General features: G+C 42.9%; 1 protein-coding gene across 6 annotated transcripts in view; it reads right to left on the bottom strand.

Annotated features, from left to right (window-relative positions):
• Window positions 1–15,456: 15,456 nt before the first annotated feature.
• LOC146074271 (C-terminal-binding protein 2) overlaps window positions 15,457–24,492 on the bottom strand; it is a 33,385-nt gene continuing 24,349 nt past the window's right edge. For all 6 annotated transcript variants that reach the window (XM_083182184.1, XM_083182181.1, XM_083182185.1 and 3 more), the window contains exons 7-10: window positions 24,020–24,150; window positions 23,794–23,921; window positions 23,561–23,675; window positions 15,457–22,400 (exon numbers count right to left, since the gene is read on the bottom strand). In XM_083182184.1, the coding sequence (XP_083038310.1) occupies window positions 22,238–22,400; window positions 23,561–23,675; window positions 23,794–23,921; window positions 24,020–24,150 (537 nt within the window). In that variant the 3' untranslated portion in view covers window positions 15,457–22,237. The remainder of the gene's footprint in view (window positions 22,401–23,560; window positions 23,676–23,793; window positions 23,922–24,019; window positions 24,151–24,492) is intronic.

Below are 24,492 nucleotides of genomic sequence, written 5' to 3'. Positions count from 1 at the left end.
AGTATCACAGTCATTTTAAAGCTGCCTAATTGGTGCTTATTATGCTTGATTGGTGCTCGGTGACATCCACAGGTGTTTTCAATACCTGATTGAAAACACCAGAATTAACCTCTCTTCTTCAGAGTGGTAGTCTTTAAGGGGTTGAATAATTGTGGCAATGAAGAAACCACAAAATACACATTTACTACTGTGTTATATAAACAATTGATGTCATTTTAGTTGCATTTGGTTCTTTAAAACGTCTGTGAAGGAATTGCATTGGCGATAAGTGAATTGTGACATCCTCTACTCCACAGTAATTAATGTACATTTTAGCCCTATTGTTCCCTATGTATGTCTGTATTTCCCAGGACTTTATTCATGTAAGCATTATACCATTGATACCATTTGCCCGTGCCCTGACAGGAAAAGGGTTATCATAAACTGTCCTCCCAAAAGGCAATCTCCACAGGGGGTGATCCAATTACCCTGCTATTTTGCTGCTATTTACAGGAAAGAGATAGCAGAGGAACCATCTCCACAGGGGGGTTTACAATTCTTTGTAAACCTCTGGGCTCTAGCAGACTTTGTGGAACCAGACACAGCAGGGGTTGGGAGCAGCAGTTGGACAACTGTGGATTGAAGGTGGGATATACCTTATGCTTGAATCCACCAATCAGGAACTTGGGCAACCCCACAGATGATGCGATCACCGTGGGAATTTGAAATGTTTTAAAAAGTGTTTTTTGGTCAGACCAGAGAGAGCTGAAGGAGAAGAGAGGAGGAAGGAGGTTAGTCGCAGTCTTAAGGTTCAGAGGTATGCTCTACCTGTGTCTTGTGGAACGCCTCATCCTCGCTTCTGTGGAGTTGCCAGTGTTTTGTGGACTTATACAGTTTTCTGCTATCACAGCTGTGTGGACAAGTGATAGTTTGCCCTGTGGAACTGATCTGGGACTGTGACTATACAAGGACTGTCTGTTTGGGCCTGCTACCTGAATATCTTTCTACTCTGCAATTTACCTTTGCCACTGTTTATTGTCTATTTGTGCGTGCTGTGGAAAATAAACCATTCTTCTGGTTTCATCTGCTCGGTGTCTGAGTGATTGAGGAACTCGTACCCTCACATTTGGCGGCAGCAGCGGGATCACTCAGACACCAACCTTCGAGCAACGAGTCATAAACACCTCAGGGAATGGATCCAGCACCACTATGCTACCGATACAGCAAAAAGGATCAACTGCAGGATCTGTGCCGTACGAGGCAGATTGAGTTTGAGGCATTGGACACCAGAGCAGCATTAATGGCAAAGCTGGCACAATGGGACCAAGAACACCCTGGACAGGAGGACGATGAGGACCCCGTCCTAGAGCGGAACGAGGTGCAGGGGGCCAACAGGACAAATGCTTCAGGGGCTGCGCTGCCTGTTGGAAATGCAGATCAGTTGCAGGACTTGCTGGCAGCTCTGGGACAAGGAGCCTCAGTTTTGGGAGCTGCATTGGGGTTGCAGTCCTCTATACCCACTACGGCAGCATCAGTAAGCCAGGTGGCCAGGCTGAGATATAATGACATCCCACCTTTTGATGATGCCGGTTCGGATATTGATACCCATTTGCAGATGTTTGAATCTGTTATGACTTTGCATGGAATTGAGGCAGCAGAGTGGCCTCGATTTCTGTTCCCCAGTCTGAGAGGAAGGGCTCTGGAAGCATTCCATGCCCTGAGCCCAGAGCAGGTGCTGGTATATGAGGAGGTACGAAGTGTCCTGCTTGCTAGATATGCGGTGACTGCTGAATCATACCGTGTGAAGTTTCGCACCATAACCCGAAAAGGCGATTCTTCATTTACAGAGTTTAATAACCTGTTGCGGAGGAACTGTGATAAGTGGCTGTCCGTGAAGCAGGCCCTTACTGTAAAAGATATTAAAAATGCTTTTATCTTGGAGCAGCTGCTGAACAAGATGCCTCTTGAGATCAGAGAATGGGTAGCAGATCGGACCCCTACCACCCCCGAGAAAGCGGCACAACTAGCGGACGAGTTCACAGCTAACAGGCCTCGGTGGAGAGGGCCAACATCGAGGAAAAGACTAATCTCCGACGGGCCCAGCCAGATCGGGATCTACCGGCGGCCCCCCAACGCCCAGCTCCACAGCCCCCCAACCCCCGGCCTTGGGGACCCGAGCTACCAGGAGCCCGTCGCTGCTACAACTGTGACAAGGTGGGTCATGTCCGCCGAGATTGCCCCCGGGGAAGAGGACCATTTCCAGGTGCCCGACATGCCTTGCCTCGAGTAGCTGTGTGCCAGGAACCATCATTTGGGGGAGGGGGAGGGGAGTACTGTCCTGATGCGCCAGAGGCGGAGGAAGTAGTATACCAGGTGGAGGTGGTAGCAGCTATTGGAAAAGCCACCCCGGATAACATGAAGCCACATCTACAGCCTGTAAAAGTTAATGGGAAGGAACTGCAGGGGTTAAGAGATTCGGGTGCCTCCATCACCCTTATCCGCCCAGAATTAATCCCCCCCTGCCAACTACTGAAGCAACGGAAAATTAAGATCTCCATGGCAGGGGGGCAGATCACTGTCATCCCCATGGCCCGGGTACACTTGGATTGGGGTCAGGACTCTGGGGAAGTGAACGTGGGACTTCTGGAAGGGCTCCCCACCCATGTTATTCTAGGAAATGATTTGGGTGGTGGATTGGCCAGTTGTTTCGTGGGAGCTATCACCCGGAGCCAGTCACAGGCTGGAGAGATAGCACCTGAGGGCCCTCTCCCGCCAGCACCAGGAATTACTGCTACAGCCCCTGAGCCACCGCCGGTGAGTAACATGGTACCAGACTTGCTTGACTGTGACGTGAATCTGGGGGAGGTAGATAGAGTGGAATTTAGGGAAGCCCAACAAACAGATCCGTCCCTAGCTAGCCTCCGCAGGGCAGCAGGACAGAGTGATTGGGGAACTCAGGAGGATCGCATTCAGTGGGAGGAGGGGAGACTGTACAGGGTGCCAGCAAAAGCAGACCCATTAGAGCCCGAAGTACCTAGGAAACAGTTAATTGTTCCCCAGCAGTACCGTGCGCGATTGCTAGCACTTGCCCATGACATCCCCTCAGCAGGCCATTTAGGGATTCGTAAAACCCGGGCCCGACTGCTGCGGCACTTCTTCTGGCCAGGAATAAACCAGGAGGTAAGACAGTATAGAGAGTCATGTGGGGTCTGTCAACGCCTCGGGGGACCCCCACGTCGTGTCCCCCTACAACCCATGCCTGTGATCAGTGAGCCATTCAAGAGAGTGGCCATGGACATTGTTGGGCCTTTTAAGAAACCGAGCAGAACAGGAAAGAAATACATACTGACTGTGGTTGACTATGCGACTAGGTACCCAGAGGCGGTGGCGCTGGCATCCATAGATGCTGAGCATATTGCCCAGGCTCTCATGGATATCTTTAGTCGTGTGGGATTTCCCGAAGAAGTGGTCACCGACCAAGGTGCGCAATTTCAAGGGGACTTACTGCAGACCATATGGGCCAAATTTGGGGTCCATCCCTTTCGCACTACTGCCTATCACCCCCAAACAAACGGATTGTGTGAGCGATTTAATGCGACCCTTAAGCAGTTGCTACGGGCATATGCTGAATCAGAGGGGGGAGACTGGGAGAAATCCTTGCAACAGCTTCTATTCGCATACCGCGAAGTAAGGCAAGATTCTACCGGGTTCTCCCCTTTTGAGTTACTATATGCCAGAAGGGTCCGGGGTCCTCTCGACTTAGTCAGGGAAAGCTGGGAAGGATCATTCCAGGAACCGGAGGTTCCGGTCTTAGAATATGTGGCCCAAATGAGGGAGAGACTGCAAAGGCTAATGCAGCTTGCGCATGACCATATGCTGGAGGCACAGGGAAGGCAGTGCAAGTATTACAACCAGCATGCACGTGAACGGGAGTTGGAAGTGGGTCAGAAAGTGATGGTACTGGTACCTGTACGAAAGCACAAGTTACAGGCGACCTGGGCAGGGCCATATACTGTAGTGGACCGACAGGGGCAGGTAGATTATATCATTGCCCTAGATCAAACCGGGAAGCGGGTGGGCACCTACCACATAAATAGATTAAAAAAATATGTCACCAGGGAAATAGGGGCTGTGGCAATCTGCTGCCCACCAATGGATGACCCAGAGACTGACCCCATCCCTGACATTCTGGCAGCAACCAAGAAGGATGTGGGGGTGGAGGCCGTGCCCATAGGCACACAGTTAACTGAAACCCAGACCCGACAAATGAGGGAGGTTTTGGAGCTAGTGGGGCCTCAGTTCACTAGCAGGCCAGGACGCACTCATGTAGCAGCCCATCATGTCGACACCGGAGCAACTCGGCCCATTAGGCAACCAGCATATCGGCTGAATCCCGAGGTGCTCAATATGATGAAAAAAGAGGTAGACGAAATGCTGGCGCTTGGGGTCATTGTGCCATCAAATAGTCCCTGGGCCTCCAGCGTGGTCTTAGTGCCCAAGAAGGATGGGAGTACACGCTTCTGCGTGGACTATAGGAAGCTGAATGAGGTGACAGTGACAGACGCATACCCCATGCCCCGGGTAGATGAGCTGTTAGACAGGTTGGGGATGGCTCGCTATGTGTCCACCCTGGACCTTAGCAAGGGGTACTGGCAGATACCCCTTACCAGAGAGGCACAGGAGAGGTCAGCGTTCAATACCCCATTTGGGCTTTTTGAATTTACTGACATGCCCTTCGGGATGAAGAATGCCCCTGCCACCTTCCAGCGTACAGTAGATCGCATACTGACAGGGTGTCAGGAGTTTGCCCAGGCCTACCTGGATGATATAGCAATTTTTAGTGAGACCTGGGAGGATCATCTGCAGCATGTAGCCCAGGTTTTAGCAGAGATTAGCCAGGCAGGGTTGACAATCAGACCGGATAAGTGTCAGATGGGGATGGCAGAGGTGCTGTACCTTGGCCACAGGGTTGGGGGAGGCCGTATTCGTCCAGAACCAGCAAAAATTGAGGCCATTCTGAAGTGGCCTCACCCCACTAACCAAAAACAGGTACGTGCCTTCCTGGGCACAGCGGGGTACTATCGTAAATTTGTTCCTCAGTACAGCACCATTGCCAAACCACTGACTGACCTAACGACCAAAAAGTACACCCGAAACATTGACTGGACCCCTGACTGCGAGCAGGCTTTCTCCCAGCTTAAGGACATCTTGTCCCGGTCCCCAGTGTTAGCCGCCCCTGACTTCCGCCGGCGGTTCATTGTGCAAACAGATGCTTCAGCTTGTGGAATAGGAGCTGTGCTAAGTCAAATAGGGGAGGATGGGTGTGAGCACCCAGTTGCCTTTATTTCCCGAAAACTAGTTGCCCGCGAGATAGCCTACGCCACCATTGAAAAGGAGTGCCTAGCCATCGTCTGGGCACTAAAGAAGTTGCAGCCCTATGTGTATGGGCGTGAGTTTTCAGTGGTAACAGATCATAACCCCCTTAGTTTTCTACAACGTACAGCTGGAGACAATGGACGGTTACTGAGGTGGAGCTTAGCCCTACAACTGTACAACTTCTCTATTTCTCACAAAAAGGGTAAAGATCATGGAAACGCGGATGGCCTATCCCGTCAGCAGGAACCAGACCCAGTGCCACCTAACACCAGGAGACCAGCCCTTGCCATTACCCAGGACACCAGGAACATGGACTAAAATGTGGGGGAGGAAATGTGAAGGAATTGCATTGGCGATAAGTGAATTGTGACATCCTCTACTCCACAGTAATTAATGTACATTTTAGCCCTATTGTTCCCTATGTATGTCTGTATTTCCCAGGACTTTATTCATGTAAGCATTATACCATTGATACCATTTGCCCGTGCCCTGACAGGAAAAGGGTTATCATAAACTGTCCTCCCAAAAGGCAATCTCCACAGGGGGTGATCCAATTACCCTGCTATTTTGCTGCTATTTACAGGAAAGAGATAGCAGAGGAACCATCTCCACAGGGGGGTTTACAATTCTTTGTAAACCTCTGGGCTCTAGCAGACTTTGTGGAACCAGACACAGCAGGGGTTGGGAGCAGCAGTTGGACAACTGTGGATTGAAGGTGGGATATACCTTATGCTTGAATCCACCAATCAGGAACTTGGGCAACCCCACAGATGATGCGATCACCGTGGGAATTTGAAATGTTTTAAAAAGTGTTTTTTGGTCAGACCAGAGAGAGCTGAAGGAGAAGAGAGGAGGAAGGAGGTTAGTCGCAGTCTTAAGGTTCAGAGGTATGCTCTACCTGTGTCTTGTGGAACGCCTCATCCTCGCTTCTGTGGAGTTGCCAGTGTTTTGTGGACTTATACAGTTTTCTGCTATCACAGCTGTGTGGACAAGTGATAGTTTGCCCTGTGGAACTGATCTGGGACTGTGACTATACAAGGACTGTCTGTTTGGGCCTGCTACCTGAATATCTTTCTACTCTGCAATTTACCTTTGCCACTGTTTATTGTCTATTTGTGCGTGCTGTGGAAAATAAACCATTCTTCTGGTTTCATCTGCTCGGTGTCTGAGTGATTGAGGAACTCGTACCCTCACAACGTCCTTGTAGAATTTCATTCTGAATACAATTCCAAATGTACACTATAGTCCCTAAACCCCTTTACAGCATTGGGGGTTGAATAATTTTGAACACAACTGTATGTAACCAATATCTCTGAATTCTATTATCATGTAGTGTTCTAGATTGGTTACTAGCATTGCTCAGTGTGTTGAGGGAAAAAAATGTCTTGTTTTACTTACCCAGTATTTAACCCCTCCCTCATGCACCTGGGAAATGCTACTGAACTAATTGAGCATCTACCACTATCTGTATGTACATACAAAAGGTGCAGTTTACCATCACCAGCGCTAAATAAATAAAACAGGGTACCTTCCCTTGTAATAGTTAGTATGTGAATGACTCCTCAATGTAACATGGGGATGCGTCGTTAGTCCTCCCGTGATTCAACCATATATGTCCATGAATTTACACGTGGGGAAATAACGTAAAACATCTCATAGCGCATCTCAATTTAATGTTACATAAAATCCCATATGTATAAAACATGACATAAATTCCATATAATAAATACACATGCACATACAACAATGTAAAGTGACGGATGCAAAAAGGAGTAGCTGTGGGAAATTACGGGATGGTAATGAACTGTAAGCAAGCACAGTTCAAATATAGCATGCATAAGATAGCCAGTAATGTCCCGGGTAACACACAGGTATCCGCTCTGCCACGCCACACTACTTCCACACGTTCCCTCTGCTCCATCTCCACAAATGCATTTCGAACCCGGACTTGGTTATTTTTCAAGGTGTAATTTACACCTTGAATCTAAGCAAAAAAAATATGGGGGGAAAAAAATGTATGAAAGAAAAAAATAAAAAAATAAAAATAATACACCCCACAAGCTTATTAAAGATCACCTCCAGCATACATGTACATATATGTGCCTCAGACTACTTATATCATTTATGCCAAAACCAAGAAATAGTTACTGCATGGCAGAGCAAAGTATGATGCATTAATATTGTAAACGTAGAAAAATCTGATGCTCAGGTTTCACTGGACAGTTTCTAGAAAAGCCAATAGGAGGAGGATTGAATCCTGTCCAGAAGATACTGCCTAGAGTGCTACAACTTAAAAGTATCAAATACTTTAGACATAAACAAGGAGAAAGTGACCTCAACCTGATGCTTCCAGATACCTTAAACACATATATAACACAAAGACACATTTTAAAATCTTGTGTCTTTTAATGCAGGTGTGGTGAGAGATCCAAGCACTAGGAAGCCAACTGCCACACCTCCCTTTATCTAAGCACTTACCTGGTGCTTGACCTTCTAGATACCGTAGGTTACTGTGAGGGCCCAAATGGAGTTAAAAGGTATAAAAATCCAAAACCATAGTATAGATTTTTTATTTTAAGGTCGTTGAAGAACTGCATCTTCCATCCAATAAGATCCCTCCATTTTATGCGCAATAATTTTCTTATTCTTCTATATGTTTTACAACAGCTGGGAGCGCCAGGTTATGATCGCTTATGCATGTTAACTCTGCATTTTCTAGACATTAACACGTTTTCTTCTATGATCCCCATGGCAGCCATAACATTGGGATGTTCCCCTTCCCCCATAGATTTAGACAGGATATTTTTCTCTAGGACCGCCCACCTTGGGTATAATAGCCTCCTCCTCCTTCTCCTGTGTCTTTTTTACTGTCTCCGTTAGAGAAGGACAGAGTAGGTTGTTAATGTTATTTCAAGTCAGAGTTACCTCTGTCAGCATGGAAGCTGAATGGGGTAGCTCCCCGGGGAGAGGAAGATGCCAAGAGCAGTATCACTAACCTTGTGCATATATTCCTGCCTAGGACGCCTATCCATTAGGCGGAGATACACTGTGCAAATACCTATTATCATTACCTTTGATGGAGTCCCCGCTTGGCTTGGGCATCTGGAAAACAGGAGGTGCTGTAAGTAGTGTCCGGATAAGGGAGTAAGCAGACCGGGCTGTAAGCTGCATCTGCATGCTCCAGAGTACAGACAGAAGTTCGCGCTGAGCGTCACTTCCGCCCAGAAACGCCGGAGGTGCGTGTAGTAAATGCTTCCCCTCAGAAACAAGGGGAAGCATTTTTTGTTCCACTCGGTCATCCTGAATAGGAAATACCAGCATGGAAAGGGTTATGGCACCCTATTTAAAAACGCTAATGGAGAAACAGCGTAATACAGCTGATACAGAGTGGTGGTGTAGCTGCAGTTGCCATTATGGATGTGCTTTCTCCCCCTAAGCCGAATAATGCCCCTCTTAGGTAAGCCCTTTGGTATTGGGCATTAGTTATTTTATTTATAAGATATTTAGTGCATTTGTTTATTTTAGTGTGCCTGCGGAGCAAAGAAAGGTGGATCCTACTATTCCTAAAAAGAAGTTTATTCAAACTACATGCATGTCGTGTAACAAATCCTTTGCATCAGCTCAGAAAAGATCTGAGGAATGTGAAGCAGGACAAAATAAACTGGATAAAAAAGCAGAGCAAGCTGATGTTCTTAAAGATCTGATGACCTGGATGAAACAATATTTTGTGTCAAAAGAAGAGTTCTTACAATCACAGACTCTTAAGAGATCCAGGTCCCAGGCAGAACTTAGTTACGAGGAAGAATCATCTGAGGAAGTGGAATGTTTTGAAAAAAATTCCACGGATGAATCGGGTGAATTAGAAGATGTGAGAACCTTTAATTTAGAACTGGTAGAAAGTATGCTGAAAAATATATATAAAGTGATGAATTATAAAGAAGAACCATGAACTTCAGAGGTCAAAAACCCCTAATTTGAAGACCGAGCGAAAAAGGGTAGGACATTTCCGGTCCATAAGATAGTAAGAGAGATGATTGCGAAGGAATGGACAAATATGGATAAGAAGCTGACGCTAGGGAACAGTGTAGAAAGGGATGCCGAAATCCCGACACCCTCGGAGGGAGAATAAATTAGTGTGCCGAGCGCAGCGAGGCACCGGGCCCGCAAGGGGGGGGGGCGATCCATGTCCCCCCCTTGTCGGGATTTTGAACGCCGGGATCCCGACCGCCGGGATTTAATACTGAATCCGTGTAGAAAAGATGTACCCATACAAGTTCTTAGGATGGTGTTCCAAACCAAAAGTAGACACCGCAGTGGCTGAGCTCACTTCAAGGTCGACTATCCCAGAAGATGCAGCGGCTTTCAAGGATTCAATGGATAGAAAGATAGAGAATGCATTGCGGAAGGTCCATACAGCATCGGCAGGATCACTCAAATCCATGGTAGCAGTAGCATTGGTCTCTAGAGCCTTGATATTGTGGGCATCCAATCTACATACGGATGTGGAGGAAAGAATTTCTAAACAATACTTGTTAAGGAGTCTTGACATCATGCAAAAATTCATAGACTACCTATGTGAGGCGTCTCTAGATTCAGTTTCTTTTGCAGTAAAAACAATGGCAGCGGGAGTAACGGCAAGAAGAACTCTATGGCTCAAACCCTGGAGCGCAGACGCAAATTCCAAGAATAAACTCACAATGTTTGAAGGCAACTTTTTGTTTGGATCCAAATTGAACACTGATACAGAAAGTATCTGGTGGAAAATCGGTCCGTCTTCTACAAGATAGAAGAAATAGTTTCCCTTACCCGAGTTCGACTAAACAATCGTATAAAGAAGCCAGAGGTTACAGACCGGGTAGACCCTACTACAGAAGAAGCGGTTCTAATACTTACATAGAAACATAGAATTTGACGGCAGATAAGAACCATTTGGCCCATCTAGTCTGCCCCTTTTTTTTACCCTTCAGGTAACTCAACCCTTTTTAATCCTTATTTCTTTGTAAGGATATTCATATGCCTATCCCTAGCATGTTTAAATTGTTCTACTATCTTAGCCTCTACCACCTCTGATGGGAGGCTATTCCACTGATCCACTACCCTTTCTGTGAAGTAATTCTTTCTAACATTTCCCCTGAACCTACCTCCCTCCAGTTTCAGTGCATGTCCTCGTTTTTTATTACTTGTTTTCCTTTGAAGAAAATTTCCCACCTGTACTATGTTAAAACCCTTGATATATTTGAAGATTTCTATCATGTCCCCCCTTTCCCTTCTCTGCTCCAAACTATACATGTTAAGATCTTTTAGTCTATCCAGGTAAGTTTTGTGATGTAGGCCATGAACCATTTTAGTTGCCCTTCATGTCAATCGTTTCGACAGTCCTTTCGTGGGCGTTTCCAAACCGATAAAGGAGGAAGATTATGACTATCCCCAGATGACAGAAATAGGGGCCAGACTGTTGCAATTCACAGGAGAATGGGAAGACACGCTAAAGGACAAATGGGTACTAAACAGAATACAGCAAGGATACCACATCTAATTTGCAGAAATCCCATATCAGAACAGATTCCTGAAATCCAGAATACCAAAAGAATTATTAAAAAGGTCAGCTCTTTATGTGAAAATAGAACAACTGATGGAACAAAAAGCAATCGAATTGGTTCCAGAAAGGCACTACAGAAAACGTTTTTACTCAAATCTATTCCTAGTAGAAAAAAACAATGGAGGTTTCAGGACTATTCTAGATTTCAGGGATCTGAATGGTTTCATAAAAAAAGATAAAATTTTGCATGGAGTGTTTGACATCAATAGTATCAGGAATAAGAAAGGACGAGTATTTAGCATCGATCGACCTCAAGGATGCGTATTACCATATTCCAATTTGTGCGGAACACAGAAGGTTCCTAAGGTTCTATGTGGCTGGTCAGCACTTCCAATTTACATGTCTCGCGTTTGGACTAAGGACATCCCCCAGAGTCTTCACCAAAGTATTGATCACATTGATTGCAGAGTTAAGAAAGCAAAAAGTCCAAATATGGCCGTATTTACACGACTTGTTAGTTGCTAGAGGTGAGAAAAAAGTGTGAGTCAGACGATAAAGACTTTGCAGATCCACAGATGGATAATAAACAAGGACAAAAGTCAACTATGTCCAGCCAAGAATATCCAATTTCTGGGAGTCACGATAGATACCAGGAAGTATTCTGTGGCTCTATCGGTGGAAAGGTGCCTAAAGATAAAGAACTTGATGGAATGGATCTTACAGAGGAGGATGATTCCTCTTATAAAGGCGGTCCAGTTATTTGGAATGGGGATGCGGTTAATTTCCCGGCGGATGGAATCCCGACACTGGAATCCCGACCGCCGAAATCCCGAAACTTTCTCCCTCCGTGGGTGTCCACGACACCCATAGAGGGAGAATAAAATAGCGTGCCGAGCGTAGCGAGGCACCGGGCCCGCTGCGTGGAATGATGGTCTCATGTATAAAGATAATACCCTGGGCACAATGGAACTCAAGACAACTTCAGTGGTTTCTGCAGCCATTACTGAAGCAAGGTTTCAGGGATCATCATTTGATAAATTTACCTCATCCGGTAACACAATCTCTAAAATGGTGGACACAGGACTTGGAGAACAAAAGCTCCAGTTTGGAAAGTCCACACTTTCTGGTATTGACGACAGATGCCAGTCTATCAGGATGGGGTGCCCATCTCAGAAGTGCTTCAGTTCAAGGGACATGGTCTTTGGAAAAAGCGAGAAACTCCTCAAATGTAAGAGAGTTGCAGGCAGTCTGGGAAGCTATATGTCTTCTAAAGTCAATGATTCGGAAAACTCATCTCAGAATTATGTCCGACAATGTGACAGTGGTGTCCCACATAAACCATCAAGGGGGAACCAGAAGTCAAAAACTTCTGATGATGTCAGAAAAAATTATGTCATGGGCGGAGAAGAATCTATCGATTTCGATATTACATACCAGGCAAGAAGAACATAGTGGCAGATTATCTAAGTCGCAAGACGGTATTACCGGGAGAATGGGAACTGAATGAGGAGGTGTTCCAACAGATCACAAAACATTTCGGCATACCAGAGGTGGATCTGATGGCCACATTTGTCAACAGAAAGGTGAACAAATTCTGTGCAAAATATTATCCTCAAGCAACAGCGTTGGACACTTTTTCAATCAGATGGAAATTCAAAGTTTTTCCTCCTTTCCCGATGATAACCAGGGGGTTTATTCTAGTTCATTCTTTCTGACAAAATCCTTCTTAGATGGACAAAACCATGTGCACTGCAGGGGGGCAGATGTAACATGTGCAGAGAGAATTAGATTTGGGTGAGTTATTTTGTTTCTGTGCAGGGAAAATACTGACTGCATGATTTTACACTTCAATATAGATCTCACTTTGAAGAAAAACCCCACCCAAATCTAATTCTCTCTGCACAAGTTACATCTGCCCCACCCGCAGTGCACATGGTTTTGTCCATCTAAGAAGGATTTTGTCAGAAAGAATGGACTAGAATAACCCCCCAAGTGCTGAAAAAGATATGAGAAGACCAAGTACAAGTAGTAGTAATACTACTTCATTGGCGGAGAAGAGCTTGGTTTTCAAATGTTCTGAGAATGTCGATACAAGAACCCTGGCAACTGCCAAACAGATCAGAGCTGTTGAACCAGGGGCCTATGCTATATCCAGAGCCAGCGACGTTGTGTCTAGAGCAGGGGTTCCCAATCTTTTTTGAATCAGGGCACCCTAGAGTTTCAGAACTTTTTTCACGGCACCCCTAGGCCAAACAAAATTTAATTAGATTGGGTATATATTCGATTCTTAGGGTGATTTATGTGGTAAAGGGCAGGATTTGCTTCTGTTTTTTTTACACATTTTATGATTGGCAGGCACCAGCACTGGTTTTGCTCATAAATAACTAACCATTAATAATTTGAGTTAGTCCTGGACCCCCAAGCCCAAGGCACCCCTGCATGTGTCCCGAGGCACCCCAGGGAGCCACGGCACACAGTTTGGGAACCTCTGGTCTAGAGGCATGAAAATTGAGCAGAAGATACTGAAGAGACACAATTTATCTCCACAGGTGACAGAAATGATGCTAAGAGCTAGGAAGAGTATCTTCCATGGCTTATTACAAAACTTGGTATAAGTTTATCAGTTGGGGACATTTTAAAGGAGACTTTACGGAGATCCCTACAGATAAGGTATTACAGTTCCTTTTTGAAGGTTTCCAAATGGGTCTAGCTACAGCGACAATTAAAGCACAGACATCAGCTCTAAGTGTTGTACTGGACAGACCTCTAGCAGAACCCAGAATGGTCAAAAGATTTGGAAGGGCGATGAAAAGAATCAGGCCGCCAATTAAGTCCAATGTAGTACCCTGGGACCTAAATCTGTTGTTGACAGTATTAACAAAGCCACCATTTGAACCTTTGGCAGTGTGCTCATTAAAATTTCTGACCTCGAAGACTGTTTCTAGTGACAGTAACCTCAGCCAGAAGGGTGAGCGAACTGCAAGCCTTATGGATAGAGGAACCCTACTTGGCAATGTTCCCAGATAGGGTGGTGCTCCGAACACATCCAGAATTTATTCCTAAAGTTGTGTCAGCATTTCACCTGAAGAAGAGATAACATTGCCCAATTTTTGTCCAGATCCAAAGAATGAGGAAGAAGCCTGGCATATGTTAGACCTTGTCAAAGTAATCTCTCTATCTAGAGAGAACTAAGACTTTTCGGTTGACGAAACATTTATTCGTAATTCCAGAAGGAATAAAGAAAGGGAAAGCACCTGTGAAACAGACTATATCTCGAAGGATCAGAGAGACAATATTATTTGCATACAAGAAAGAAGGCAAGGCGCCACCACCTATCGTTCAGGCACACTCTACCCGGGCAGTGTCCACTTCCTGGGCGAATAAGGCGAAGGCGTCAGTATCTGGGATTTGCAGAGCAGCTACATGGTCGTCTATTCATACTTTTTGAAACCACTATGCGCTTAATGTTTCTACTGCCCACTTTGGGAAGCATGTCTTACAAGAAGTTTTTTTTGGTTGATTGGCTTCTATATATAATACATTTTACATGCAGTATTTAGCCCTCCCGTGTGTTTACTTGGGTATGTCCCAGTGTTATGGCTGCCATGGGGATCTTAGAAGAAAGAGGCGAATTATACTTACCGATAATTCCTTTTTCTTCCTAGAGATCCCATGGCAGCCACTAGTTTTTCGATCCCTGTGTTATGTTGTTTTTCTCCAGGACCTATATTACAGAGACATTAAAAAAGACAGAGAAGGAGGCTATTCTACCCACGGTGGGCGGTCCTAGAAAAAAATATCCTCTCTAAATCTATGGGGGAAGGGGAACATCCTAGTGTTATGGCTGCCATGGGATCTCTAGGAAGAAAAAGGAATTATCGGTAAGTATAATTCGCCTCTATGAGCATGCTATACTTAGAAACATAGAATTTGACGGCAGATAAGAACCATTTGGCCCATCTAGTCTGACCCTTTTTTTTTACCCTTCAGGTCATCTCAAAACTTTTTAATCCTTATTTCTTTATAAGGATATTCATATGCCTATCCCAAGCATGTTTAAATTGTTCTAATGTCTTAGCCTCTAACACCTCTGATGGGAGACTATTCCACTTATCCACTAGCCTTTCTGTGAATTCTTTCTAACATTTCCCCTGAACCTACCTCCCTCCAGTTTCAGTGCATGTCCTCGTGTTCTATTACTTCCTTTCCTTTGAAGAAAATTTCACTCGTGTACTATGTTAAAACCCTTGATATTTTGTATGTACTTTACATACATCCAATATTAAAGGTAAAATGTATTTGTATATAAATGTTTATCTATTTGAGATTTTTCATGTAACATGAATGTACGTCATGTATAATCAAGTGACTGTACCAGCAATAATCTGCAATGTTGTTAGAACCCATTATTTGATGAACCTTCAAGTCATATCAAAGCATAAGTTCCCCAAATGTGGTTAAGTGGACACACACATGGCAAGCTGTAGAGTAGAGACTAGAATGAGGCCAACACAAATCATATTACTTGTTTTCACAAAGCAGATGAACAGCAAAGACAAATATAAGATTGGTTGTAGAACTTTATTAAAATATTACAGAGAAATGATTAGGAGACAGAAAACTATCTAACAAATCATTTTCTAAGTACTACAAGTGAAAAAATTAAAGTATTTTGCAGTCAAATAAAAAAAAAAGGAAAAAAGGAAAAAAAAAACAATGAAAATACAGAACACTTGTTTACAGACAGCTTTTCAATGTTTCACAGTTTTAGCTATCCAGCTGAAAAAAAGGCATATTGTTCATTGTCTACAAAAATATATTTCTGACACTCCAAGTAATTTATAAAAAGCTGGTCAGCTGTGCATAACCTGTAACAAACCAACACAAGATTGACCACACAACACTGCACCTTTAGGACACAGGGGTCACATCTCAGCTCAGTCCATGCGGGGTTAATACAAGATCACCCATTGCAGATGTGGGGCCACTGTACAGGGAAATATACTCTCTAATATCTTCTCCATGCAGATTGGGACATCACCAATACAGGAAAATAAACCAGACAGGACCACAGTCGTTAGAAGTCCTTAGCTGAGGGTTAAGGGGACCCTCAAGAAATACCCGGTGACATGGGAATTGTGGGGCAAAAAGAATGTCAAATAACAATATCCCACATAAACAGGGAATGAAACCCATAATATAAACTTTATATCAAGAATTAAAGCTACTAGCCAATATTTAATGCATGGCCTGTTCATACAGGTTATCACAAGGGCCCTCCCCTTATCTACACAAACTTATTTGCAGAAACCTGAATATTTAATTTTTTTTAACCCCTACTCATCCACAAAAATGATTCATGGAAGAAAAAAGAAACCTGCTATGTGCATGTTGTATTGAGGCGCAGAAGTCTTGCATTGGAGCTGATTTATGAAGCTGGTTTTTAAACAGTATAAAAAAAGGCTCCTTTTAAAGGAGAGCGGATAAAATACATGTCATTTCACAGGACGAGGAGATTACTTTCTGTGTGCTGGGTTGCTGCTCAATAGAAAACCCTTAAGACTTTGGTGATTTGCTTCCTAGACATCCCAGTTACAAGTGATTACATCCGCACTACCAAACTGAGCTAACCTATTCAGCTACAGAGAGGTTAACAGTATTGTGCTCTGCACGGTCACACTGACTCGCCTTTGCTATTTTCAACTGCGTAGTTATTTTAATGTCCAAAAACGTAACATTATAAACTTGCGTTTCCCTACAGAAAGGAGAAATAGAAAAAAACAAATCCTCACAATGTTGATGGGCTACTTGCTGATGCGCTGGCACATTTTCTTTTCAATTTTATAAACCCTTAAACAGTGAACGTTAACAGAGCTGCATTGTGAATGTATTTACCTGTAGATACTATGTGCTGCCGACAGTTCTACTCATAAGTAGTGACGAGCCTCCAAAATATCCCATATGGATTAAGATTTAGGTGCTAACAATTATCCAGCAAGCACGAACAGAGCTTCCTGCTTTCCCAATATAACAGCAGCACTAGAATTTAGTATGTAAGGCCAGGTACACATGACAACCACCTGTATCGTGGACGACCAATGTAAAGATTTACATTGATGGCCCACAATCACAGAACGATATACTGTAGCACAAGACCGTGCAATATATCACTCAGTGGAAGCATCCAGGAGCATGCCATAGTCAGCTGGGTCGTCACATACCAAATGTGGACAGGAGGGTACACACTAGACAATATGACACTGCTATCTATGGTATTGGGGAACAATATCTGTTCACACCGTAACAGGCACCAGTAGTCTCACATTTTTGGTACTTTTTTTTTTGTCCTCAAAATAGTCTATAAAAAAGTTAGGCCCCCCAAATTGAAAGAAATATGGTGCCAATGTGTTAAATGAGAAAAAGACAGGCACATGAGATCTAAGCTTTTTCCCACCGACGATGAGTTTCAAGTGCTGCCAAGACTAGGGCTGGATGAAGACTTGTGGAGGCCCAGGGCATCTAGGTTAAACTGTGCCCTCTAATATGATGGACAGAGCCCCCCCCTTGAGTCCCTGAGTACTCACTGTGGCAGCATGCTTCAGTTTTGGCTCTGCATGCACAGACTGCAATACAGCACAGAGCGACTCATACACTCCATCACAGGTGAGGAGACCGAGCCACTCTGCATTTTATGCAGTGCATGTACAATGCAGAGCTGCAGCAGTCCCGTATAATAACAGATGCTGGGCTGTACACCTGTGGTTAGCAGACGCAGTGTTAAACTGAGGTGGGTGGGGGCCTCCGACCACCACTGTCACGCACCCTCCCCCCTATCCAGCCCTTGTTGTGGAAAGAATCTAGCAAGCACTTTCCTATATAAAGGCGAAGTCATGTAAATGACTCAATAAGAAAGTCACATATACAGTAGCCGCATGAACGCCAAAATGAAATGACTAACATGAGAGAGGGATGAAAAATTGGTGTGCAGGATATAAGTGAGAAAACAGAAACATAAGGACTAGATTGCAATTTGTTCTCCTAGTGTTCTCACTTGCAGTAACCAGCACCCACTTTATTCCATACATAAACATATTTAAAAACACAGTAAATAAATAAAAAAAGGTCTCATTTAAAAAACAAATTTTTTTTACTTTAGTTTCGATTAGAAAAAAAAAAAAATTAACTTGCAACCAGATGCAAGTGACAAGGTTTACAATTGCATATACAAATACAGCTTAATAATCATGTAAAGGGGTAAGAATTCCTCTAATGAAATGTAAATTCTTCATATGGTATACTATATATAATTGAACATCTTATAAAGCATGCAGTGACTAATCAAGAAAGGAATAGGAAAATTGTATAAATATTTGTCAATACACATAATGGAAGGAGTTCCGTTTGCAAAAACAAAGGACAACATACTCAATGTCTAAAGCTAGAAGGGACAAGCAGATGCAGCGGTTTCCATCAGTTAGACGGCACACACTGGCTTCTTACACAATTGCTGTTAGATTATTCCAAATTGCAGGTACAGCATATATGTGTGTGTTTAAATATATATGTATCTAAAACTCTGCTACAAGTAAAATGCCACAAAATTAAGTTTGGATGTGCAGAGTGTGCCAGCTTTCCCCAAAAAAAGTCCAACCTTGCCAGTATTTTACTTAAGAATAATCAATTGTTATTTGTTAACTAACTGATATTGTCAGCTCTGACCACTGAACCAATAAGTTCACTTAGCAACATAAGGGGTCAGGCTTTTGTAGATCACTCTCAGTGGTTGGGTCAATGTAATAGTACTTAAAAAAACACAAGAAAAAAAAAAAAAAAACAATGCAATCAAATGTCAGTTATTTAGTATGGAAAATAATCAGATAAACATCCCCAGCAAGCCAGAAACAGCAGAAGCTTAGATGTAGAAGTTATAATGGAACTATAGTAAGTCCTAAACATACTTTACCAACTTATCACCAGAATACTCACTGTGTAACTGAAGGTCCTCATACTTTTACAGCACAAGGAGGTCATCAAACTAAATCTGACAAAGTCACTAAAGGAAGCGTTGGAATGGGACTACACAATAATTCCGATACCCCTTTTTCACCCAACTTAAAATCCCGGGTTATAGCATATGAATGCGCAGCAACCAAAGATTCTTCTCAGCAGAAAAAAAGGCCACAGGGTCCAGTGTGCCAGGTATCTGCCACTGGTAGCTAGAAGGGTTTACCTGGCATTGTCCTAGGTGAGCTGTACTGTACATGGATAAAACTGCATCTACCAACCCAGGACCAGTTTTCAGCATGGGAAGAGCAGCATCTCCAAGTGCCAGCACTGCATCCATGTTCAGCGTGAACAATAATATGGATATAGGAATAACCTGGATTGTCGCAGCGGTGGAAAGAGGTCTATCCCTGTTTGAAACGGTAGATAATTTCTATCTATACCACTGGCAATTCATCTCGCAAACAAAGCAACGGTGTAACATCAATCAAAAATACTTGCCTTGATTGCATTTAAAATAACTTATTTTCATCTATCGCCCTTTACATATGTGGCAGATAATCTAATGAACCTGACCAAATTGGGGAAAAAAACTGGGAAAGTAATTTTTGTAGTGGCAGGTCGCTACAAACGCTATTTATGAAGTATTTTAGGACGAGAATATCATTTAATAAACTCAATATTTTGCATAAGGCTTAAAACAAAAAAGAATGCAGACAAAAATAAAAGCTTCCCATAAAGACACTCAAACACTTTCCTGGGAAACATTGTGGTCAGACATTCCCTTGGCATCTTGTCCCTTGATATAACTCTTGCTCGAGTGTTAGATATTCCGACTAGTGGCCACACTTCTTCAGCAACTCTCAGGCTCCCAAGAAAGCTCCTTCTGCTGCAGACTAAACAGCGGTTGCATGGTAAGGGACCCCCAAGCTAGCTTTTATTTAGGTGTTAACTTGATGGCCCTTAAGTCGCCAACCGATTTGTGATGCTAGACTGAAAGCCGTAAAAGATAGATAACCATGAAATCTCACGCAAAAGCCAACTACGAAGGAGTGAGGGGGTCAGATACCTAAATTGTACAATTCATCAAGGTAGGCTGAGCTTGAGGAGCAGGAGTCAAGTTATCTCAAAATTATTAATTACAAAAAGTATTTACATTTAAGTAACTATGGTTACTACACAATTACCGATTGGTTAGTGTGCAATATAAAACCAATAGGGAGGTATTTGATTTCTATAAAAAAAAAAAAATTCTACCTCCATTAAGAACATTGGTTGTTCATTTTAAAGATTAAAATAAAAATATCTATGCTGTAAGGCGGTGTGACTATACGCATGCAAGCCTACCAATGGGAAGGCAAATCTATGCTGGATGGCTGTGTGACTATACGCATGCAAGCCTACTAGGGGCATGCAAATCTATGCTGGACGGCTGTGAGACTAAATGCATTCAAGCCTAACCAGATGGCACTCATTCACAAGGCAATTGTCATGATCTTCTAGAAAGAACATGTTCTTTAAATGAAAACTGCTGTTGAATGGGAAACACACTGAAAAACTGTTGGTGTTCAAGTGATGTTTATTGCCACCTTGTGACAGAACGTAGGGGCAGATTTATTAAGCCTTTGTTGAAGTGATAGTGTGTCTGTTTTTTATCACAAGCCAATCAGCTCCTAACGGTGATGTTACAGGTTTGGTTTGAAAAATGACAGGAAGGAGCTGATTGGCCGGTGACTAAAAACAGACACTATCACTTCACCAAGCTTAATAAATCTACCCCTTAGTTATATATTTGTTTGATGTATGCAGATCTATAGCTGGGGAGGGAAGGGGGACACGCATACAAAACACTAAAGCCAGATACACAGCTAAAAATGTATCTGTCCAAACTGTCTGGTAGGAACAAAAATGTTATACTGTATGGGAGTCAACCATTTATATTACAAATCAACCATTTGTTTCCAAGTACTGGAAAACAGACAATGGTCATTCTGTTAAATCTGTTTGATTTATCAAATTCATCCGAACATTCTTTCTTTTCTTGATTTGTTTTCCAGCATTTGGCAAATGGTTGATTGTCACCACCAGGCGCATTGAACAGATATATATTTTGGTGCGTCTCCAAGCTTATGCTTCTCAACAGAAATCAGTACACTATCAATAAGCCGCTACACTACCCATTCATAACTATTACGACCTTCCTGAACCTGCAATTATTCCTGAGACTTGGAACATCATATCAAACTGAGAAATGATGAATGCACTCTATTCACAATTAGTCCATGGTATAAAAATAATGTCTCAACTCCTCAGTAATATACAAGATAAAAAAAAAGCAAATGACAATCAAACCAGGCTTACTAAGTGCAACAAGGACGCTCCCTTGACAAAATGAGTATAGAGTTATAGACTCCTGCCCCTTACTACACTAATGAAGGACAATGTACCACCTTTAGCCGACTACATGGTTATAATTTTGGCAAACACTTGAAATAGACATAATTGTGAGGAACAAGTAAACTAATGCCCAATTCCACATTTCCCACCATACTCAGAAGAGGATTTGCAGATGGTGTGCGTTTAGACAATCAGCATCCAGTTACCGCACTCTTCAGCAGAGAAATGTTACAAGGACTGAAAGAACCTGAGATAGAAACTCCACAAAAATAATGAATTTACATGCATTAAACTATCATTATTTCAGCAAATTAACATAATTCACTTTTTGCGGCTTCTTGGTAAAAAAAACAATGATCCTCTTTTTTTTTTTTGTAAAACAGATTCTATACCCTCCCTAACCTATTCTCAGTGAGGAAGGAGAGTAAAGTATATGTTAGGAAAATAATGCATTTCAGGTCCTTTTAGCACTGAAGGAACTAATGTACATCTCAGACTAGCAGACACCTACTACTCTTAAAATTTGGTGATGCCTCAGCTCCCTGAGACAACTGGCTATGTCTTGTACTAGAGGAAGCAGAAAGATCAGCCTGCCCCAGCACACAGAAGCACAACCCACCCGTATTGTATTTCACTTAAAACTAAATTAGTTAAAAAATAGATCTGTTGAAAGGCAATTATCTAAAGGTTTCCAGACACTGATAAGAACATTCTCCTTTCCGGTGTGAGGAGAGATGATACACCTCAGGGCTCGCAGCCTGATTCCATCAACCGGGTAAAGCTGCTGAAAAGACCTGGATTCCCGCCCTTCTCCCCCAAACTAGACTGAGGGGGAAACCGAGCACAAATATAGGAGTGGTAATTAAAAAGAAATAAAAAACAAAACAAAAAAAAACAAAAAAGTAAAACAAATGTAATAAACAAAAATGAAGAGTAGTATCGCTACTGGTCAGTAGGAATTTCTCTGTCTGGGTCAGGTTTGCTGGTCTGTCCAGGTGATGGAGTGTGGGAAACAGAGGGGATTAAAGGATGTGAAGGAGCCATCAATGCTTCCACTGCAGCTGGGTGTCCTGGGGCAGCAACTCCCACAACTCCTGGAGGAAATCTGTAATAAAGCAGCAACCAAACCAAAGTGAATTAGGTTTCCATGACTATTGACAAAATGAAAGCATAAGGGACTGTGGTTTTGAAATAGGGACTCAAGCTTTACTAGCAAAGTAGCTTGTGTTGATATTTGTTATAAAAGTTGATCTGCAAGTATAATTTGTTACAATACAACAAGCAGTGAGTTTGGGCATAAAAGTGACCTTTCTATGGACCTGCAAAGTGATAGACTGAACAAGTTTGCCACTAAATCTTTTTTAACATGGAGATACATGAAAACCACACAAAATCCACCCTGTGCGACAGTGGATGTTCTCCTTTCCCTTTACTGAGACATATTTAAAAAAAAACAACAAAAAAACGGAAACCTCAAACGTTTAAATTAAGCCAAAACAAACGTAACCAAAATGGATATTTCCATTAAGAACATCACACAACAAATCTTGTCAGTTGCTTCCATAAGCCATAAAGCACTGAGTGTAAGTCACTCAAGAAGAGTGTTAAATGGACAAAATACTACCATGTCCCATGTGTTCAATTGTAATATCTAACCTTAAGCCTTTATGTTTGCATTGAGCAGCTCACATCAAATGTAAATGTAATGTAAAGAAGTGGGACAGTAACAAAAGGGCATATATGGATATGTGATTGTATAACACAGAATGCAGCAAGATGCGATAACAGAACCATACTGTATTAAATGATTACATAACAGACCATAATAATATAAAGTCAACAGAAACAATGGTGAGGAGACAATCAGCAATGATATAAATATTATGGGCCAGATGCACTAAGCTTCAAAAGTGATAAAATGGAGAGTGATAAAAAATAAAAATCAGCTCCTGCCTGACATTTTTCAAACCCAGCCGGTAACATTGGTTGGCTGTTTATCACTCTCCATTTTATCACTTTTTGAAGCTTACTGCATCTAGTCCTACGACTGCTGGCTAAGGTGGGCAACCAGACTAGATACAGTAGGTTTTTATGATGTTAGTGAGGATTTCATGAGTATATTACAGAAAATGGGTACACAAGAGAAAACGGGATCATCAAGAGACATGGGAATAGCTGGATTTAGTTAAGTATTGATTACCACACAACATTCAGGGAGTGGTAGACAGACAAAAAGAAACTAGAAGTATAGTCTGGTAGGCCTACCTATATCCTGCTGCCCCATTGAGCTCTGGATGAACAGATTCCATTCCTGTCCACTGAGCAGCTGCCATCAGATACTCCTTATTAACACAATTTCGCAAAGCATCTGGAATCGGACCTGTGAAGTTAGAAAACAAAATCAAATTACGATGCAATATTCCCTTCATTAAACTGAAAAGATACAAAAACCTTCAGAAATGTTAAAATGAGCAGAGGAGAGGGTAGTCTTTATATACCTGCAATGGCTCTACGGATTTCTTTAGCTGCCTCTTCTCGTGATTCAATTGAAGCATGTTCACTGTACCAGGCAGTGTGTGGGGTGCAGATCAAATTAGGAGCATCTTTTAAGGGTCCCTGAGAAAAGCTGCATGCAAAAACAGAATTAGATCCCTAGTGAAATTTGTTTTCATTATACACCCTTTTACAAAAAAATAAATAAAAAATTCCCAAAAAATTGCATACCTGAAGGGTTCGGACTCGTGGACATCTAAAGCAGCACCACGGATTCGGCCATCTTTCAAAGCCTGGGCAAGTGCTTTTTCATCAACCAGTCCCCCACGAGCAGTGTTCACCAAGAAGCAGCCTTGCCGCATCTAAGCAAAATGTAAACAAGAGGAAACAAAGCAAGATTAATCTACTGTTTCTTTTAAATTTATGTAAATTACAACCTGTGCAAAACAAGCCTGCACTTTAGGTGCATCCGGGTGAGTGCCCTGTATACCCCAATAAACTCGAAGAAAAGGTTTTTACAGGCAAGAACACTCCACTTCCCACTCATCCTTGTGAATCACAGGTTTTAGACACTGGGACATCCCAAAGCTGGGTGAGGGCACTTCATCCAAATGCCCCACCCACTGGGGTAAAGCTGTTAAGAGTAAAACTTGATGAAACTATGGGCACCCAACAACGGCCTAAGAAAGTACGAATCTTGGTCT

This window comes from Crinia signifera, chromosome 4 (assembly GCF_055691185.1).
Source record: "Crinia signifera chromosome 4, ASM5569118v1, whole genome shotgun sequence".
NCBI lineage: Eukaryota > Metazoa > Chordata > Amphibia > Anura > Myobatrachidae > Crinia > Crinia signifera.
This window is presented reverse-complemented; position numbering and strand designations above follow the sequence as displayed.